Here is a 16635-nt window from a genome sequence, read left to right as displayed (position 1 = left end):
GGTTCTCGCGCCTTCCTTGTGCCAAGTTTGGCACATCGGTTTCTCTAGGCTTGACTTGCCCGGGCCCTCATTTCCGTTTTCTCCACACCTGGCTTCTCTAGGGTTCCAAAGATTGTCTACTTCAGGGAATGCCTGACATTCCTAGGTTCTCCAGGCCCTGGTCGCTTTCAAGTCCGGAGGACCGTGGCCTGTGGCTTCTGGCTGCTCCCCTCCCCCAGGGTTGCTGGTAGGAGAGCTGGGCCACTCCTTTACCCTGAGTCACAGCAGGCTAGGTAGGGCTGCTCCGCGCTCGGGCTCCAGCCCGTTTCTGCTGAGAGCCAAGGCCGGCTGTTTAATCCGATTACCTGAGGCCTGGGGCTTGGGCTGGGCCTGGGGCGGGATGGGGAGCAGGGTTCCCTCACGACAGCCCCTGCGACTTAGGTGGCCAGCTCTCTCGCTCCTGCTGGTTCTCTGCTCTGGGTGCAGGCTTTTTCTCTGGCATCCACGCTGCCGACTGCTCAGTCCTGGGGGTGGGTTGTCTTGGGGTCCCTGGCTCCCTGCCTTCAGACTCCGGCTTGGAGATACAACAGGCAGTGGAGAAACCACGGTTTGGGGGCTGGAGTTGGGAGGATTGAAGTTTTCTCACCTGGAGAAAGGGGCTGAATCATCACTTGAGCACCTGCTGGGATGACTCAGGAAACAAAAATGGCCTGCCTCCCGACTGCCTTTCTTGCCCCAGGGCCAGGTCAGGGGTTTGGAGGAGCAGTAGGCACTAGAAAAGGGTTTGGGGTAGGGGGTGGGGTGTTCCCAACTTCCTCCGGGCTCAATTGTGACCCTGAGGGCTTTTGATTCTCCTGTGCTTGATCCCATTGTGCCAAAAAATTGACTTTAAATTGCCAAAGCTCAAGAAGGGAGGGGAAGCGGATCAGAGCTACCAGGGGCGGAAGGCTCCACATCTGGGTCTTGGGTGGGGAGGGGGCGTGGTGCCCCAGGGGGAGCGTTGGGGGCTGGGAGGCCCGGGACACCTGGGTTTGCCTAAGGGAGGGGGAACGTTGGCGCCCTTAAGGAGGCGCGGTCTGCTGGGAGGGAGTGGGGAGGAGTCTGGTTAAAAGCTGTTCCCGGCCTGGCCCACCCGCCAGCCACAGACGCTGAGGCCAGGTGAGAGGGGCTGCGGCGATCCGGCCGCGGGACTCCAGGGACCGGGAGCGCGACCGCGGGGCAGCGGGCTGGGTCCGGGACCCCGCGGCCGCAAGGGTCGGAGAGGGCATCCCCTCCCCTGCGGGGTACGGGGCAGCGGATTTAGCGCCTGGCTCTCCAGAGGGTGCCTGATTGGTTGGGAGCAGGCGCTCCATTCTAAAGACTCTGAACTTGGGGACGACGTATACTTCTTAAGGCCGTGAGTTTCTCTGGGACGACTCCAGACTAGGGAGACCCTTCCGTCATCCGGACACCGGTCCTGGGCATCAGCGTTTCACTTTGGAGGGGAGGGCGTGTAGGACGCCCTCTAAAGCCTTCCCTGCACCCCACCGGCCCCCATGGCGCTTCCCGGCTCTTCACACGACCAGGCCTGGGGCTTGGGAGCCGCCCGCTCCCGCTGCTCCTACCAACTCGTCCTCGGGCTGCCAGGAGCGGGAAGGCGCCGGCAGCCCGGTGGTGTCCGGGGGCCTTCCCTTGGAGAAGGTGAAGCGACCCATGAACGCGTTCATGGTGTGGAGCTCCGCGCAGCGCCGCCAGATGGCGCAGCAGAACCCAAAGATGCACAACTCGGAGATCTCCAAGCGCCTGGGCGCGCAGTGGAAGCTGCTGGGCGAGGACGAGAAGCGGCCCTTCGTGGAAGAGGCCAAGCGGCTCCGCGCGCGGCACCTGCGCGACTACCCCGACTACAAGTACCGGCCTCGGCGCAAGACCAAGAGCGCGGCCGCCGGGCCGCCCCACTTCGGCCAGGGAGGCGGCGGCGTGGCTGGCGGCGGGCCGGTCTGGGGTCCCGGGTACGCGACCACGCAGGGGAGCAGAGGCTTTGGGTACCAGCCGCCCAACTACTCGACAGCTTACCTGCCTGCCGGTTACGGGTGAGTGCCTGGGACGCGCGGTGAGGGACGGGCAGGGGCCCCGAGTACGCCCCGTGCAGAGGTCGTTCCCAGGAGAGGACGGGGGCACACCCACCCACCCCACCCCCAGTGCCCCGTGAAGCCTGGGCCGGGAGCGCTCTGGTGGCCCAGGTTTCCCTGAAAGATGTTTCCATCCTGGCCGCGGGACATCCCCCCCTCCCCCGGACGTGATCACGTTCTAGTTACCTGAATTTCCCGTTTCCTCCCCGCTTCTGGCCCTCCCGTGACCCGGCTTCCTCTCCCAGCCCGCGGGGCAAGGAGAGGCCGGGCCCAACTCTGCCCCTTCCTGGCCTGCTGCCCCGAAAGAGGAAAACAGGCGCAGCACGCAAGCCGGCTCCGGAGCGTGCCCCGACACGGCCGCTGCACTGCTCTTAAGCCATCCTGGGCTCCGGTTCTGAACCCGCGGTACCCGGTGGGGCCCGGAGAGCCAGGGAGAGGGGTACGTGGGTGACAGCTTCTGCCTCCGTTGGCTAGAGCTGAGGCGCCCCGCCCCCAATTGCGAGTTGGGGGGCCCTGCTGGCCCCTCCCAACCCAGGAACGCGCTCTCTAACCCCAGCGTCTCTCTCTTTGCAGCTCTTCCCACTGCAAACCAGAGGCCTCGTCGCCGTGCTCCCTCCCTCAGAGTAACCCGAGGCTCCAGGGTGAGCTGCTCCCCCACTACAGCCCCTACCTACCCCCGGGCTCCCCCACTGCGTACAACCCTCCCCTGTCAGGGACCCCCATGCCCCTGACCCACCTCTAACTCTCATGAACATGGACCTCCCAGGAACGGCTTCACTCTCCTTTTTCACCCAGAACCTCCCACCCCAGGCTGCAAACCCTTCTTTAGAACCCTGTTGGCCCACAGTTCGGAAGCCTGCGCTGCGGTTCCCTCGCCCTGCCCCCAACATACAACACATGATTTTTTTTAGGACGAACACAGTTTTTATGATTAAACCAGGTCTCTGAGTCTTTATTGCCCCATTTCTGTTCCCCTTCGCCGCAGCAGGAACCAGCAGCCTCCACTCCCTTCCGCCTGGACCTGCCAGAGCAGGAACCTCCTCACCCCACCCTGGGGCCCTGCCTGAGTCATTCTCGTCCCCCTTCCCCACCCCCTACCCAGCACTGGGGTCCTGGAGACCGTCCCAACCAGGTTCAGGGAGGGAGGCGGCCGCAAACCCCTAGTTCCTTCCACTGGCCAGACTCTGACCTCCAGGCCATCAGGGAAGTAGGGAGATGGGGAGGACAGGGCAGACTTTGGCCCCAGAATACCTAAGTAGGAGGAATCTCAGCCAAAATAAATGAACCGGTAGCGCATGCACGGGACAGCGGGCAGTAACTGCCAAACATCAGCCTGGAAATCCCTACCCCTTCTAAGGATCTGCAGTTCACTAAACTCTGGCTCAGAATTTTACAACTGCAGTGGAAGGAATGATTAACAGTCACACCAGCGGACTGGTTCGGATGAGAATGAATGACCCTGAGGGTGGGTGGGTGGATGGAACGTGGAGCGGACTCCCGTAGCCGCCTCATCCCTACTGCTTTTTCTTCTCGATGGGGGCCTTGACGTTCCAGTAATAGATGAGCTGGGAAGCAATGAGGCCGTTGCAGAGGGAAGAGACCACGAAGGTTCCAGCCATGAGGCGGTCTCCGGTCTCCTAGGTGAGAGACAGCCGGGGTCACTTGAGCAATCCTCCCTGGAGAGCCAGGAGACCAGGTTTTAGTGCCCTCTAGAGGGCAGAAGGTGCACCTCACCTGAACGGAGGTGAAGATTCTGGCCAAGGAGCCCCCAAAGAGCAGAAAGACCGTGACAGCGGAGAGCTGGCCTGTGTGCCCGTTCTGGTAGTTAGTGGCTGCCTGGAGCAGCTAGGGGGGGAAATTGAGACTCGGTTCTGTCATCTGAACTCTTACCATGCTCACCCCATGCAATATCGTTCTCTTGCTCCCGGTACTCACCCTCCCCCCTACTACAGCAGGCACGTTGGAGGCCTGGAGCAGGGTGACCACGGACAGGGGCGTCAGTGGTGACAGCAGGACCAGCAGGACCAGTGCATAGCACACTAGGAAAGTGACACCTGGGGGTCGGGGAGATAAGGAGTCCCGATCAACCTCTCCAGTGCTCTGGCTTCCTTCCCCAAGCGCGAGTTCCCGGCAGGGCCCCCAAGAGCCACACTCTGCTCTCGGGTAAATCCCCAGCACCTTTCGCAGTCTGTCCTCTGTAGTGCAGGACCAGGAAGCAGATGGTGACTGTCTGGAGCATCAGGAACAGGGCTTCACCCCAAGAGCTGCGGAGTCAAGAGTTGGGAAGAAGAAAGGCGGGCCTGGAAAGAGGCAGGGAGAGCCTCCATGGCCCGTCCATCTGGGGACACACTTCTGATCGCTCCCTGTCCTCCACGGCCCTACTGGTTTCCAAACAGCCCCCACCCGACTGACTCAGTCCAGATCCCGGGCATTCTTGGGAGGCTCACCTCCCTCTCATCACGGCCACAAACAATGGCCAGATTTCCAGGAGGAAATCTTAAGGCTTCCTGCCCCTCCATCTGCCTCTCCCCAACGCCCCGCTAGAGTTGTCAGCATTCAGCCCGGGGGGTAAAGGGCAGCCCCCTCACCTGAAGGGGAAGTTGTTGGTGATGCTGTAGACATGGTGCCTGTCAACGCCACCAGTTCTAACATCACGGACTGAAGGCTCAACCCTTCGGCACTCTTGGCTCTCAGGATTTTGAACACCTGGGGCAGTTTTACTAAGAGAAAGGATGAGAAGGGCAGGGATGAGGAGACGACATCCCGTGGGAGTGCAACTCAACAGCTACAGAGCGGCCTGGGAAGCGTGTCAACCCCGGTTCTGGTCAAGGGACCCCGCCCCAGTTCACAGCCTCTCAGCCCTCCACCCTCATCCCCACACCTGGAAGAGAAGAGAAGATACATACCCAGCAGAGACCCAGCCACAATGCCCAGACCCAGGCCTTTGCTGAGGAGAATCTTGAGACCAGGGAACTGAGAAGAGAAAAGGGGGGTACATGGAAGGAGGTCCCTGGCACCCAGGCCAGGGGTAATAAAGGATCTTCATGCTCCTATGCTTGTCGCTGCTCCTTTAGACCCTGACCTACCCACACAAGGAAGCCCTGGGCTGTATGGCCCTTCCTGCTTCAAATCCTATCACCTGTCAGGCAGGTGACTTTCCAAAGCAGCTTTACTGTGCAGATACAGCCTAAACTTCTTGGTCTTCTGACTTCCAAGCTCTCCATTGCTTCACTGAAAAGCTGAGCAATGCCCAAGGGTCTCTCCAAGCCTTCATTCTCCTGAGCAACTAGGATCCATTCCAAAGACAGGTCTCCCTGTCCCCTCCTGCCTGAACCTCTGTCCATGGCCAGCATCTTCCGATCCTGGAAGCTCTACCCGCCCAAGGAGCTTGTTAGCCAAGTGGGAGTCATGACTTCGACCAAATCGTGTCCCAGAGCGCGGTGGCGGACCAGGAATGACAAGAACGACCTGGGAAGGCCTCCTAAAGGGTCTGGTGTCTGAGGTGGGCTTTGTGTGCAACTGCCTTGACAGACGGAGTAGAAGGCGGGTTGTTCCAAAAGTAAACCAGAGCAGAAGCGGAGGGTGGAAGGAGCCTTTGAAACAGTGTAACTTGGCCCCCTGAAGAAATAGTGACCTATTAAAGACTGGAACGATTTGTCAGATTTTAACTTGTTTTGTAAAATTTGAGTCCCTCGGTCCGGGACCATCGCTAAAGCGCAAGCCTCACAAAGGAGTGGTTCCGCTCCCTCCCGCCCAATATGGCGAGCTCCCTCTAAGGAGACCGAGGCACTTCCGGCCCGGTCTGGAGTGACTTCCGCCAGCGCTGCGGGGCCGCAATCGCGGCCACCTAACCCGCAGTCACGCCCCGCTTACGGCCGAGGGCGCTCGAGCAGAACTTTGATAGGATGCCGAATTAAACTCACCGTGAAGCAAGTCCCACTGGACGAAAATTTGGTCGTAGCATTTCTCAGGTAAGAGAAGCGGCACCAGCACTCGTTTGAGCGGACCGTCCGCCTCGGCCGCCATGTTGCAAAACTAGCTTCCGCCAGTCTCTCCTGGCCGCCATTGACGTACGATGCGCATGCGCGCTCTGGACACTCCGCCCCCTACCTCCCCGCGACTCAGCTGTACCGCCCCCTGTTCCCCGCTTTTTCTTACTCCTCCCCACTTTCTGCAGCGTGAAATAGGTCTCGTCCAGAGACCACGTTTTGGACGCGCCCTCCCTGTTCGAGTTTTGCGGCGTGCGAAGGCTGTGCGCCTGCGCAGTTCCATCTTTCGCGCCTTTGTTTACGCTTCCGATTCGGAGGCCACATTTAGCCTCCTCTCGGCGCCTCCTGCGCGGCGCCATCTTGTCTTCGCCCGGCAGACCTCGCCTTGTTCGAAGTTGAGAGAGAAGGAGCAGGAGTCTGCGAAAGGGCGTTGGGTGGGGGCGGCGTGGCTCCCCGTCTCCTGTGCTCTCGGCGTCCAGAAGGAACGGCGCGGCGGGAGCAGGACGGTCGGCGCCGAAGCTGCGCGCAGGGCCCGTGTCTCTCTCTACCCCGGTTCGCCCGGGCCTCCGAGGCTGGGTGCTTGGGCAGCTGCCGGGCCGGGACCGCGAAGCAGAAGAGGAGGCGGCGGGGAAGGCGATCCCAGGCCCCGCGAGGCTCGGCACATGCCCGAGGGCTCGGCACATGCCCGAGGGCTCTCTCCACCCGTCGGCCCCGCCGCGTGCTGGGCGTGAACAGCAGCGGGGCCGGCGGGCCAGCAGCCCCTCTTGGGAAAGGGGCCCTCGGACCGCCGGGTGGGAACGATGCCCTCCGCCCCCAGCGCTGGGACCCCAGCCCTCAGCCCGCAGCTCCTGGTGGAGGTGGGCCTGGCCGTCACACCCTGGCGGCCGGGCGCCGCCGCAGCCACCACGCTGTCGAGCGGCCGTTCTTGGCCATACTCAGCAGGGTCACACGGGACGTCGGGGACGCGGTGGTGGGGCTGCTGGGGAGACGCGCCGCGAGCAGGCCGCCCCCAGCGGGGTGGATGTTGGACCTTATACTAGGCTACGAGACCGGAACGGTCGCGTCCTGACCCCCAGCCATTGCCCCTTGACCCTCAGTCGTGGTGCAGGCTGTGGCTGTACGGGAGGCCTTTCTAGATTCTGGAACTGGCTGTCCCGGGGTGCCACCCACTCCCACCAGGGAGACCGCCACTGGGAGGACTTCAGGGTCGGCTTGGTGGGTGGCTCAGGCTGGAGGCATGTTGTTCCTAGGAGCACAGAGGAGAATTGCACGTGCAGGGCAGGGTACCTGCTGCTGCCAGGGCTGATGAAACCCTTTGCAGGTGAGAGAGGAGCACCGGCAAGGCAGAGCATTCCGTTGCTAAGGGGCCTTGGGAAAGGAAATGGCACAGGTGTGGTCTACCTGCTTCAGCTGTATTTGCCGAACAGGATTGGAGGGATGGGGGAACCAGAGCAGCCAGCCAGGGGCCCCAGAGGAGGAGGAAGGGGTGGAGGCAGACCCTCCACCAGCCTCTGCCAGGTTGGCGGCGGTGGCGGCGGGGGGCGAACCCATGAGGACATGTGGTCATACATAGTGTTTTCGTCCCTCACTAGCTGTCTGGCTCCCTGAGACTCAACCGCGGAAGGCGCAGAAAGGCACGGGACTCTTCAAGAAACTCACGGCTTTTCATCCCAGCCAGAAGGACGGGGGAAAGCAAGGACAGAGGTTGGAGCAAGTTTTATTTTTCTGGGGACGGGGGAGGAGAAACTCATCACATTCAATAAATCTCTTTCCTCTCGTCCCCCCCAGGTTGCATTATCTGTACTTTTGTTCTCAAAGACTGAGAGGGAAGGAAGGCCGCTTTGTTTCTGAGTCAGCTGAGTGGTGAGGAGTGAAGGCAGCCCTGGGCCTCGAGCTCAGAGGGTGGTAGGGGGCGGGCGTCTCCGGACGATGCAGAACGTAGCGAGCACCAGGGCGAGGAGGCCCAGGGAGACCAGGCCAATGACGAGGGGCAGCAGGAGGAACTGGTCAGTCGGACAAGGGAAACCTGGCCGAAGGGAGGGCAGGGAGGCGTGGTGGTGGTGCTGGGGACAGGTGGGAAGAGGGTGGAGGGGAGGTGGCGCTTGTAGGGAAGTAGGGGGACCGGGGAGGAGCTCTCCTAGCTGACTCTGAGCAGTAGATAAAAGAGGAGAAGGGGACAGAGTCTTCTGGAGGAAAAACACATGCTCTATAGTTACGAGCAGCCTGAGAGAGGAAGGAAAGTTCGGGGTGGGAGCAGGGAGGCCTGGGGTGGGGCGGGGTGGACAGGGACACGGGGGGGGGGGGCTGGGGGGGGCGGGTAAGGTAAGGAGTAGGTCTTACTTGGCCCAAAGGCCCCTGAGGGGGGCAGCTGGGCAGCCTGGAGCCTCAGGTGTAGCAGGTCAAGGCGCAGTGCTGGGGAGAGAGAGAGGCTTGCGTTCCCGCAGCTGAAGCTCTGGCCCAGGGGGGCTTGGAGAGCGTGAAGGGATGAGTTCTCAACGGAGAACGTCCACTCTGGAAGAGTGAGGAAGGGTCAGCTCTGTGTCCGTATCCCCACCCCTCGGCTCAGCCCCCCACCCCCTCGCAGGAGCGCAGGCAGCCAGCGCAAGGGACGACGGGAGGGGAGGTCACTCACGTGCCGCCTGTGGAAGGGACACGTTGTACTCCAGAGCCATGTAGCTCAGGTAGACAGCGCTCTGCTGTGGCTCCTGGGAAGGGGACCGGGAAGGCTCAGGGTGGCTGGGGAGAGTGGCGTCCGTGTCCGTGGGGTCGGGGGCACAGCGAGGGACAGGGAGGGAAAGGGCGCGTGGAGGGTGAAGGCTGAGGGCGAAGTACCTGCTTGAATCCAAAGCTGAGCTGTCCGTAGGGGAACGAGAGAAGCAGGTGGGTGTGGGCACCCTCACAGTCCCCCTGCGCCTTGGTTTTGTTGGGGTTCAGCACAGAGATGCCCCAGGCCTGCAGAAGTTCAGCAGTTTTTTAAGACAACGCAGCCGTGCCATCCGAGGTCTCCTTCATCCCCACCCCGCGCCCTCCTCCACTCTTCCTTCTGAGCCACGGCCTGTGGCCTCACTGGCTTCCCCTCATGTCCACGGTCCCGAGCTTTACCTTTCCTCCGCCTGGGGGGTACAGAATTCCGATCTGGATCTGGCCTTGGAGCCGGACGCAGGGCTGGGAGCCATTAGTCCATGTGTAGTCCCCTACAGCGCCCTTGGAGCCTGGGCTCGGGCTTGGAGGGGGTGGAGGGGGTCCCGGGTGGGGGGCAGTGGTGGGGGCTCTCGGGCTGGTCGCCGTGCTGTTGTTTGTCGTCGGGTGAACCGTGGCGTTCCCGTGACTGGGGGTGGTGACCGTATGGTGGGTGGCCGTTGTGGGCTCGTGGCTGGTGGCGCCCGTGGTGGTGGTTCTGTGGCTGGTGGTCGCGGGCCTTGCTGTGCTTTCTGTAGCTGTGGGTGTCACCGTGAAGGATGGCAGCAGAGTGGCCGATTTTTTGTGAGGACAGCTATTCACTGTCCCCTGGGCTTTGGGCAGAGGAACAGCCTGGTTAGCGGCCCAGGGGCGCGCTCCCCAGGGCCCCTCCCCTTTGGGCCTGTCTCCTTACCGACTAGAAGCCCCAACAAGGCCCCCGAGAAAACCAGCACCAGCCTCATGGCAGGACAGCCTCACCCAGTCGGTCCAGGTAGGTTGTCAGTCCCAGCTGCTTGCTCAACCCTGTTCCCTCCGCTCTTTTAGAAAAGGAGGAATTAAGTTTATGACTTCCTGCAACTGAGACAGTGCCTGTCCCCAACCTGACTCAGGCACCTCAGCCCCAGCCACCGCTTAGTCATTGAACTGTCATCACCAAATTAGGGGATTGGCCTTGGCTGCACGAATGAGCTACAGGGAGTTAGGGGGCAGCTGTCCCATGGGGACTCACTTGTCTGCTTTAGGAAAGCCCTGAGGGGAGGGGTTCCAAGCTGTTAGGGAACCAGGGGGGGGGAGATGGCCTCTTCCCTCCCTGTTCTCTAGGAGGAAGGGGTGGGGGGGGCGGTTTACTCCCTCTTGCCTCCATCTGTTACTTCCTCTTGGAGACACGTGAGGCACTTGTGATGGTGCCCGCGCCCAACCACGTACAGAGGGTCATGTTACCCAGTCATCGTGACATTTCCCGGTCACATAGTTGGAAGCAGCGACACAAGGGAAATCTAGAAGGGTAGTAGCTGGGGACCCAGCCAGAGATGTACCCAGTAACGGGTGGGAGGGAAGGGGAGGCCAAGAAATGAGAAGCCCAACAGGCAGTTTCCAAGTCATTTTATTCAGAATTTTGTTTGTTGTCTCCTGAATCAATAAATACTATACAAACAATGTAAAAATGGCTACCATTTTCTCTCCCCTGCTCCCCCCACCTGGGGACAAACCCCATGGGCCACCTAGCTCAAGGGTTCTCCAGATTTGGTCCAGCAAATGAGGTTGGGTTGACGCTATAGCCCCTTGAATCCTCTTTAGAGGCGGGCAGCTGGGTGGGGAGAGCCTCTGGGGTCTGGAGGCTGAGTGGGTTACGGACATGGATTAGTGTTTTTGGGAGAAGAGACGGCGCCTGGGGCAGGAATCTGCCCCAAAGAAAAGGGTGTCTAAAATGTTCACGGTTCCTCCTTTTGCCTCAAAAAGTGACATTTATTCAAAGAAAAAAAAAAAAAAAAAGAAAAAAAAATGACAAGATGTCCATCCCTTTGGCTCCCTTCCCTCCCCCCTCCTGCTCCTCTTCAGCCCCCCAAGGATCTGAAGCCTGGGTAGGGCCAGGGCGCCAGGACAGCCCTCAGATGAGGTCAGCAACATTGAGGGGCATCTCCTCAATGGAGGTGTTGTAGAAGGTCTCGATGTCTCGAGTGTCCTCTTGTCTTCTTCTGTCACCATGTTGATAGCCACACCCTTACGGCCAAATCGTCCACCGCGACCAATTCTGGTGGAAAACGGCGCCTCGGTAGGTAGGATGAAGGGAAGGGGGGCCGGGGGGGGGGGGGGCCACAGCACAGGGAGGGGGGGGGCCACGTTCCGGAACCACACTTACCTGTGGATTAGTTTTCCCTGTTGGTGGGAAGGTCGTAGTTGATGACTAAGGAACCTGCTGGACATCAATGCCTCTGGCCTGGGGCAAAGGAGAGGACGGGTCAGCGTGTGAATGAGGGGTGAGCAAGGGAAAAGAGAGGAGCGCAGTATCGGTGCAGGAGGGACTGGAGCGCGGTGTAGGCAGCCGAAGGCAGGCAAAGGAAACAAACCTCCCCTCCCCCAACGGCCTGAGGCTTGCCAGGTTCTGTTCCAAGCTGCTTACTTTCCTTGAAGAGGGGCACGAGCAGGCCCCTTGGAGAGGGAATCACCTTGGATTTCCCTTCTTCCTTCCCAGTCTTCTCCCGAGTCCGCTCTACTCACCAGCAGGTCAGTGGTGATCAATACTCTGCTAGAGCCAGAGCGGAACTCCCTCATGATAACGTCTCGCTCCTTTTGGTCCATGTCTCCGTGCTGGAACAGGAAAAGGAAGGGTGCGTCCTGAGGACCGGTGGTGAGCAGGGCGCAGACGCACGCGCTGCCGGTAGCCAGGTGGAGCGAATCACCATCGCGGACACGGTGAAGTCTCGGGCGTGCATCTTCTCGGTGAGCCAATCGACCTTCCTTCGGGGTGTTGATGAAGATGACTGCCTGCGTGATGGTCAGGGTCTCGTACAAGTCGCACAGTGTGTCCAGCTTCCACTCCTGGAGGGGGGCGGGGCGTGGCAGGGGCGGGAGATCAGTCAGGGGCTGTACCAACGACGCACCTACCAGGGCCCGCCCCCTGCCCCGGGGCCCACCTCTCGTTCCACATTGATGTAGAACTGGCGGATACCCCCAGGGTCAACTCCTCCTTCTTGACCAGAATTCGAATGGGGTCCCTCATGAACTTCTTGGTCACCTCGAGCACATCGGAAGGCATCGTAGCAGACAGCCAGACCACCTAAGGGAAGACAGAAGCCTCGGGGTAGGGGCTCCCTCCACGATGCCTGCCCCCCTCAAACAGAAGCCCGGTGTAAGAGGCCCCGAAAGCGAGACACCCGGAATCCTGTGGTTTCTCTGGCACTTGCCATCGCTGTCCTATCCCCCCCCCCCAACCACACCAGGCTCCTCTAACGGCTTGCTCACCTGGGTGTTACTGTTGAGCTTCTGGAAATATGTCATAGATCTGGTCCTTGAACCCGCGGCTTAACATTTCGTTCAGCTTCATCCAGCACAAACATCTTGATGTATTTGGGAGCTACGACAGGAAAAACCACATGGTAACAAAACTAGAGAACTATGAGTCAGGCTTCAACCTCCAGAGAACAGAACGGACGAGAGGTCTGCTCTCAGAATACAGAGGCTGATCCTTTGCCTGAGGACCCCCGTGCCAGGCCAGGCGACCAGGCCTGGGAAGTAGAACACTCCCCGGGCTGAGAAGACAGGGGAGCCAAGCCAGGCTCCGACTGACACGCATGGGTTCATCACAGAGCAACTCTTCCACTGGCGAAAACAGACGGCCTAGGGGACGAGGTTGTAGTCAGGTGAGGACAGGGAAGACGGGGAAGCAGAAAGCTGACACTCACATAGGTATCTCCGGTTAAGCATGTCGAACACACGTCCCGGGGTCCCCACAATGATATGGGGTGCTTCCATCTGAAGCTTCTGCCACCTCGGCACGTACATTGGTCCCTCCGATGCAGGCATGGCAGGAGGCACCCATGTAATCTGCCCAACGCCATGACCACCTTCTGTATCTGAACCCAGAAGAAACAGAAGGACCCGTAGATTAGCTACACACCGTGCCAGACCCCACCGGAAAGGCTTCTCGTGTCATTCTCCAGATCACACATGCGCCGTTAAACTCACTTCCCGGACAAGAAACAAGCAGACGACTTCATTTAAGACCACGCTGCCAAGAAGGGGCAGGCCCAGGATCTGAAACTTGGTCTGGTCCCGAAGAATACAAGGATTCACAGTAACAGCCCTTTCTAAAAGCCAAGAGCGACCCATTCATTAGATCTCAAAGCGACCAGTTTATGTGAACAGAATGACCTCTACCTGCGTCCTTCTGCCACTGAACCGATCGATGCTAGATGCCATGTTCGGTGTTGAAAAAGTGTGTTCTGCCCATTAATGCCCTAAGGAATCCTTCTCGAACTTCTTTACTTACTTCACCTGTTATCTACAAGTTAGCAGAGAATCATAACTTCCCCACCGAGGGTTTAAAAATACTAGGAATGAACGTTTCTCGTTCTCTCTCCTCCGAGACCCAAGAAAAGTCTATCATTAGGATTTCATGTGCCCCAGGCATGAAACAGCTTCTGGCACCAACCCAGGCATCAAGCTAGGATGAACAAGGGACTGCGTCTGCTCTGCCCCAGGCTGATATAAGAGCAGCACCATCACCGAGGGGTTCTCTTTGCCCATAACCAGGGGGTTTGTTCACACAACAGCCACCAAACTTGCTCAGCCAGCCGGGCTCCACCTAGCTGCCTTTTTCCTGGACTCAGGAAATGGGCGGAGGAGGAAACGATGCTTATTGTTCGGCTAGGAACGGGCATGTAATTAACCACCAGCCAGCCTTCAGAGATCCAGCAGGCCTTGGCTCATTTTCTTTAGAATCTCTCTTCCCAACGCTTCAGATCTTGAGGTGGTGGCCCTTAGGGAGCACACCTCGGGACTTTTTGATTATGCTCCTTCCCAGAGCCCCCTCCAGGGGAGGGAACCACACGCTCACCTGCTGAGCCAGCTCTCTAGTGGGCGCCAGGACAGGGCCTGTGTGGCCTTGAGATCCAATTTCAATCTGTGCAGAATCGATATGGCAAAAGTGGCTGTTTTCCCAGTCCCAGACTGGGCTTGAGCGATCACATCATAACCTAAAAGAGTAGAAGAAAGTTGACGTGAGAGTACGTACACGTTGCTACTCGAGCGACAGACGTTTCAAGGCTCTGCTCAATCAACAAGGAATTGATAAGAGCTAAGTGCCAAGCACTTAGTGCCTCCCAGACTTTACCGCGCCACAGCCTAGTGCCCAAATGGGAACATCTGGAAACCAAGTTACATTACTCATTCATTTAGAACTGCCCAGAATTGACCTTTGACCTAAAATACCAATAGCAGTGAAGAACTGGCTAAAATACCACCTTACTGAAATCCAACCAGCCATCCATGTGTCCAGGGCATGAACCAGGCACCGGCACAAACCAAAGCCAAGCTGGGATAAACAAGGAATTGCTTTGCCCCAGACTGATATGAGGCTGGCACCACTGACCAGGTGCCACTCCACCCAGATCAGGGACCATGCAGAACTCATTCTGGGGCAGAGGGATCTTATCTTACCCTTGATACAAGGAAGAATGGCTCGCTGCTGGATGGCAGAAGGCTTCTCGAAACCATAGGCATAGATGCCCCGGAGAAGAGACTCGGAGAGGTTCATGTCGTCAAAGCTGTCGACGATCTCGTTCCAGTTACTCTGTGGGGCACAAAACAATTCAAATGGTAGAAGAGGCGACGCGGTGTCCCAGAAGCGGAGCAAACAGGACCAAAGCTCCAGAGCCCACAGCCTCTCCTCCCACCTGGGAAGCTGGTTGGCTCTACGCGGTCTGGGAAGTCACTCTAAGGGGCCGGTCCGCTTGTAAGAGGAGAGGCTGGACAGTATAGGAGAGAGGAGACTCAACACACAGGACTGTTTCACACACACTCAGGGACCTACCAATTTGGAACAGATCACTGGAAAGGACTTAGGATGGGTAGGAGAAGTCATCTACTTGAGAGTTAGGCAAGCAGCTCTCCAGAAACCAGGAGACACTGCCTTTCCCAGGGACTAAAGACAGTGGCTCAGGAGTGCAATCTCACCTCGATGACGCCTTCGGGCTCCATCCCATCGGGGCCATTGTCTCTGGATCTGTTGGTTTAAAGTAGAAGTAGGCCGACTGAGACGCCAGAAATCCCGACGGCCAGGCTCTTCCTACCAGCAACCGGCCTCGCACGATGCCATCAGCCCACGCTCCCCGACCCGACCCCATCCTGGTCCCCAGGAGACACAGTGCTCAATTTACAACCGAGTCAGGCCTCTGGTCCCGCCACCGAGGGGACGACCCAACCCCCGAAGGCCCGGAGGCTGGAAGGAACGGCGTCGGCGCTTCCGGGGGACCGGAGGTGGTCCCCGCGGCCGGGCCCACGTGTCCGGGGCCGGGCCGCTCCGAGTCCGAGCGCGTGCACCTCCCACCGCGGCCCCGGCGCGCCGGAAGTCCCGCCCCGCACCTCCCCGATGCGAGGGTAAGACATCCCCTTCCCCCCACGTCACTCCGCCCGCGCCCTCCCCCACCCCCTCCAGCCCGTCTCCCCCCCTCGCGGTGCCCGGATGTGGGAGGCCGCGGGCGGTGGCGGCCTCGCGCACAATGAGCCCCAGCCGAGCTAGCGAAGGGGGAGATTGCACAACACTGAGAAGCGAAGCGGGCTGGGGGAGGGGAGCCCCTCGGGCCGCCATGTGCTCGCTCCCTCGACCACCCAGCGGCGTCTCCCCCCGCCCCCCGCCACGGCACAATCCACATCCCGCCGCCCCCGTCGCGAAATGGCGTCGCCCTCCCATACCTCAGGCCGCTCACCCCCGAAGAAAGTGGACCTGCCCATCCGCAGTTTTGCCAATTGCCCGCTCGTGCGGCAAAATGGACCCGCCCGCCCGGCGCCGGGTGGGCTCCCGGGCCTCACGCGGCCGCTCCTCGGGGTCAGGCTCGTCCTGGCCGTCAAGAAAACCAGCACACTGAACGGCCGGCTTCTTCCGCCCCGACCCATCGCTCCGCGCGACGACGCGCCCGGCTCGCAGGACCCGGGCGTCCCCGCTCCGGCGAGTGGTCCCGTCGGAACCCTCCGGAATCCCGAGCGCGCGCGAGCCCTCCCTCAGGCAGAGAGGCGCCCGGACCCGCCGGCTCGGGCCACACGCGGCGGCGGCCGCCTCCGCCTCCCACGCCCCCGCGGCCTCGCCTGGCGCTCGGCGCCGGCCTCCCGGCGGGCCGCGCCTACTCGCTTCCCCAGGACCGGGCCTCCCGCGTGGCTGCCCCGCAACCCCGGGTGGGGGAGGGGTGCCCAGGGCGGTGGGCCTCAGCTCCCCCCCTGCCTCGGGAGGGAGCGGCTGGGTAAGTAGCCTCGACCTCTTGCAAAAGGGTTTCTTACCGGAATCCTGACTCGCAGACATGATCCTTAGAAACTAGGGCGGAGTGCCCGCCTATCGACAACTTATAGAGCGCCCGACCCCGCCCCAGCCATCGCATTGGCTTGGCCACCTCGGCCCCGCCTGCCGGCGTTCAGCGACTCGGCGTGACGTCAGCTCGCAGGAGCTCCGGCACGCGGCCACCATTGGATCGCCTGGACATCTGTCAAGGGGAAGACCCGCCCCGCGGCCCCATTGGCTCTGGGGCCCGCCTTTCTCGCCGGTACGGAAGTGACATATGGGAGTCGGGCCTCGAGGCCTGGCAGCCATCTTGGGGCCCAGCGCCCCTACACGTGCGGAGGCGAGAGCGCCTTGGTCATGTGGCCCAGCGCGCCCTATCACGCGAGAGGGG

The 16635-nt window shown here is 60.5% G+C and overlaps 4 protein-coding genes and 4 non-coding genes across 9 annotated transcripts; 1 reads left to right on the top strand and 7 right to left on the bottom strand.

Moving 5' to 3' along the window:
- The first annotated feature begins 1291 nt into the window (after nucleotides 1-1291).
- SOX15 (SRY-box transcription factor 15) lies at nucleotides 1292-2998 on the top strand. The gene is given in 3 exon segments (XM_030294686.1): nucleotides 1292-1556; nucleotides 1558-2048; nucleotides 2661-2998. Coding segments are annotated over 3 exon segments (702 nt in total). The 5' UTR covers nucleotides 1292-1514; the 3' UTR covers nucleotides 2830-2998.
- MPDU1 (mannose-P-dolichol utilization defect 1) lies at nucleotides 2989-6151 on the bottom strand. The gene is given in 8 exon segments (XM_030294689.1): nucleotides 2989-3724; nucleotides 3822-3932; nucleotides 4023-4141; nucleotides 4266-4351; nucleotides 4676-4709; nucleotides 4712-4807; nucleotides 4994-5059; nucleotides 6011-6151. Coding segments are annotated over 8 exon segments (738 nt in total). The 5' UTR covers nucleotides 6114-6151; the 3' UTR covers nucleotides 2989-3601.
- A 1624-nt stretch (nucleotides 6152-7775) lies between these two features.
- Nucleotides 7776-10241, bottom strand: CD68 (CD68 molecule). Of its 2 annotated transcripts, none has more exons than XM_030294682.1 (6): nucleotides 9642-10241; nucleotides 9179-9507; nucleotides 8909-9028; nucleotides 8709-8781; nucleotides 8417-8587; nucleotides 7776-8102 (listed from the first exon to the last, which is right to left on the bottom strand). In XM_030294682.1, the coding sequence occupies exons 1-6, from the start codon at nucleotides 9715-9717 to the stop codon at nucleotides 7972-7974; spliced, it is 900 nt and encodes a 299-aa protein (XP_030150542.1). In that variant the 5' UTR covers nucleotides 9718-10241; the 3' UTR covers nucleotides 7776-7971. The 2 variants fall into 2 exon arrangements, with proteins under 2 accessions (XP_030150542.1, XP_030150541.1); XM_030294681.1 differs by having other exon boundaries at nucleotides 9179-9588; nucleotides 9669-10241.
- A 444-nt stretch (nucleotides 10242-10685) lies between these two features.
- EIF4A1 (eukaryotic translation initiation factor 4A1) lies at nucleotides 10686-16359 on the bottom strand. The gene is given in 20 exon segments (XM_030294688.1): nucleotides 10686-10933; nucleotides 10936-11009; nucleotides 11123-11168; nucleotides 11171-11192; nucleotides 11474-11563; nucleotides 11656-11718; nucleotides 11720-11794; nucleotides 11890-11927; nucleotides 11930-12032; nucleotides 12218-12244; nucleotides 12246-12287; nucleotides 12289-12329; nucleotides 12658-12739; nucleotides 12741-12800; nucleotides 12802-12828; nucleotides 13812-13846; nucleotides 13849-13950; nucleotides 14414-14546; nucleotides 14930-14978; nucleotides 16247-16359. Coding segments are annotated over 20 exon segments (1278 nt in total). The 5' UTR covers nucleotides 16345-16359; the 3' UTR covers nucleotides 10686-10862.
- Nucleotides 11286-11428, bottom strand: LOC115501894. The gene has a single exon (XR_003964946.1). It is a non-coding gene; the product is annotated as a small nucleolar RNA SNORA67 (small nucleolar RNA).
- On the bottom strand, nucleotides 12417-12564 carry LOC115501922. The gene has a single exon (XR_003964972.1). It is a non-coding gene; the product is annotated as a small nucleolar RNA SNORD10 (small nucleolar RNA).
- On the bottom strand, nucleotides 13369-13511 carry LOC115501913. The gene has a single exon (XR_003964964.1). It is a non-coding gene; the product is annotated as a small nucleolar RNA SNORA48 (small nucleolar RNA).
- LOC115501912 lies at nucleotides 14241-14374 on the bottom strand. The gene has a single exon (XR_003964963.1). It is a non-coding gene; the product is annotated as a small nucleolar RNA SNORA48 (small nucleolar RNA).
- Nucleotides 16360-16635: the final 276 nt, after the last annotated feature.

This window comes from Lynx canadensis, chromosome E1, assembly GCF_007474595.2.
Source record: "Lynx canadensis isolate LIC74 chromosome E1, mLynCan4.pri.v2, whole genome shotgun sequence".
NCBI lineage: Eukaryota > Metazoa > Chordata > Mammalia > Carnivora > Felidae > Lynx > Lynx canadensis.
This window is presented reverse-complemented; position numbering and strand designations above follow the sequence as displayed.

Coding starts and splice junctions, on each gene's coding strand:
- CD68 (XM_030294681.1), bottom strand. CDS start 9,717: ATGAGGCTGGTGCTGGTTTTCTCGGGGGCCTTGTTGGGGCTTCTAGTC. Junction 9,029..9,178: donor ACCCCCCAGGCGGAGGAAAG/GTAAAGCTCGGG, acceptor GAACTTCTGCAG/GCCTGGGGCATCTCTGTGCT. Junction 8,782..8,908: donor TCAGCTTTGGATTCAAGCAG/GTACTTCGCCCT, acceptor TCCCCTTCCCAG/GAGCCACAGCAGAGCGCTGT.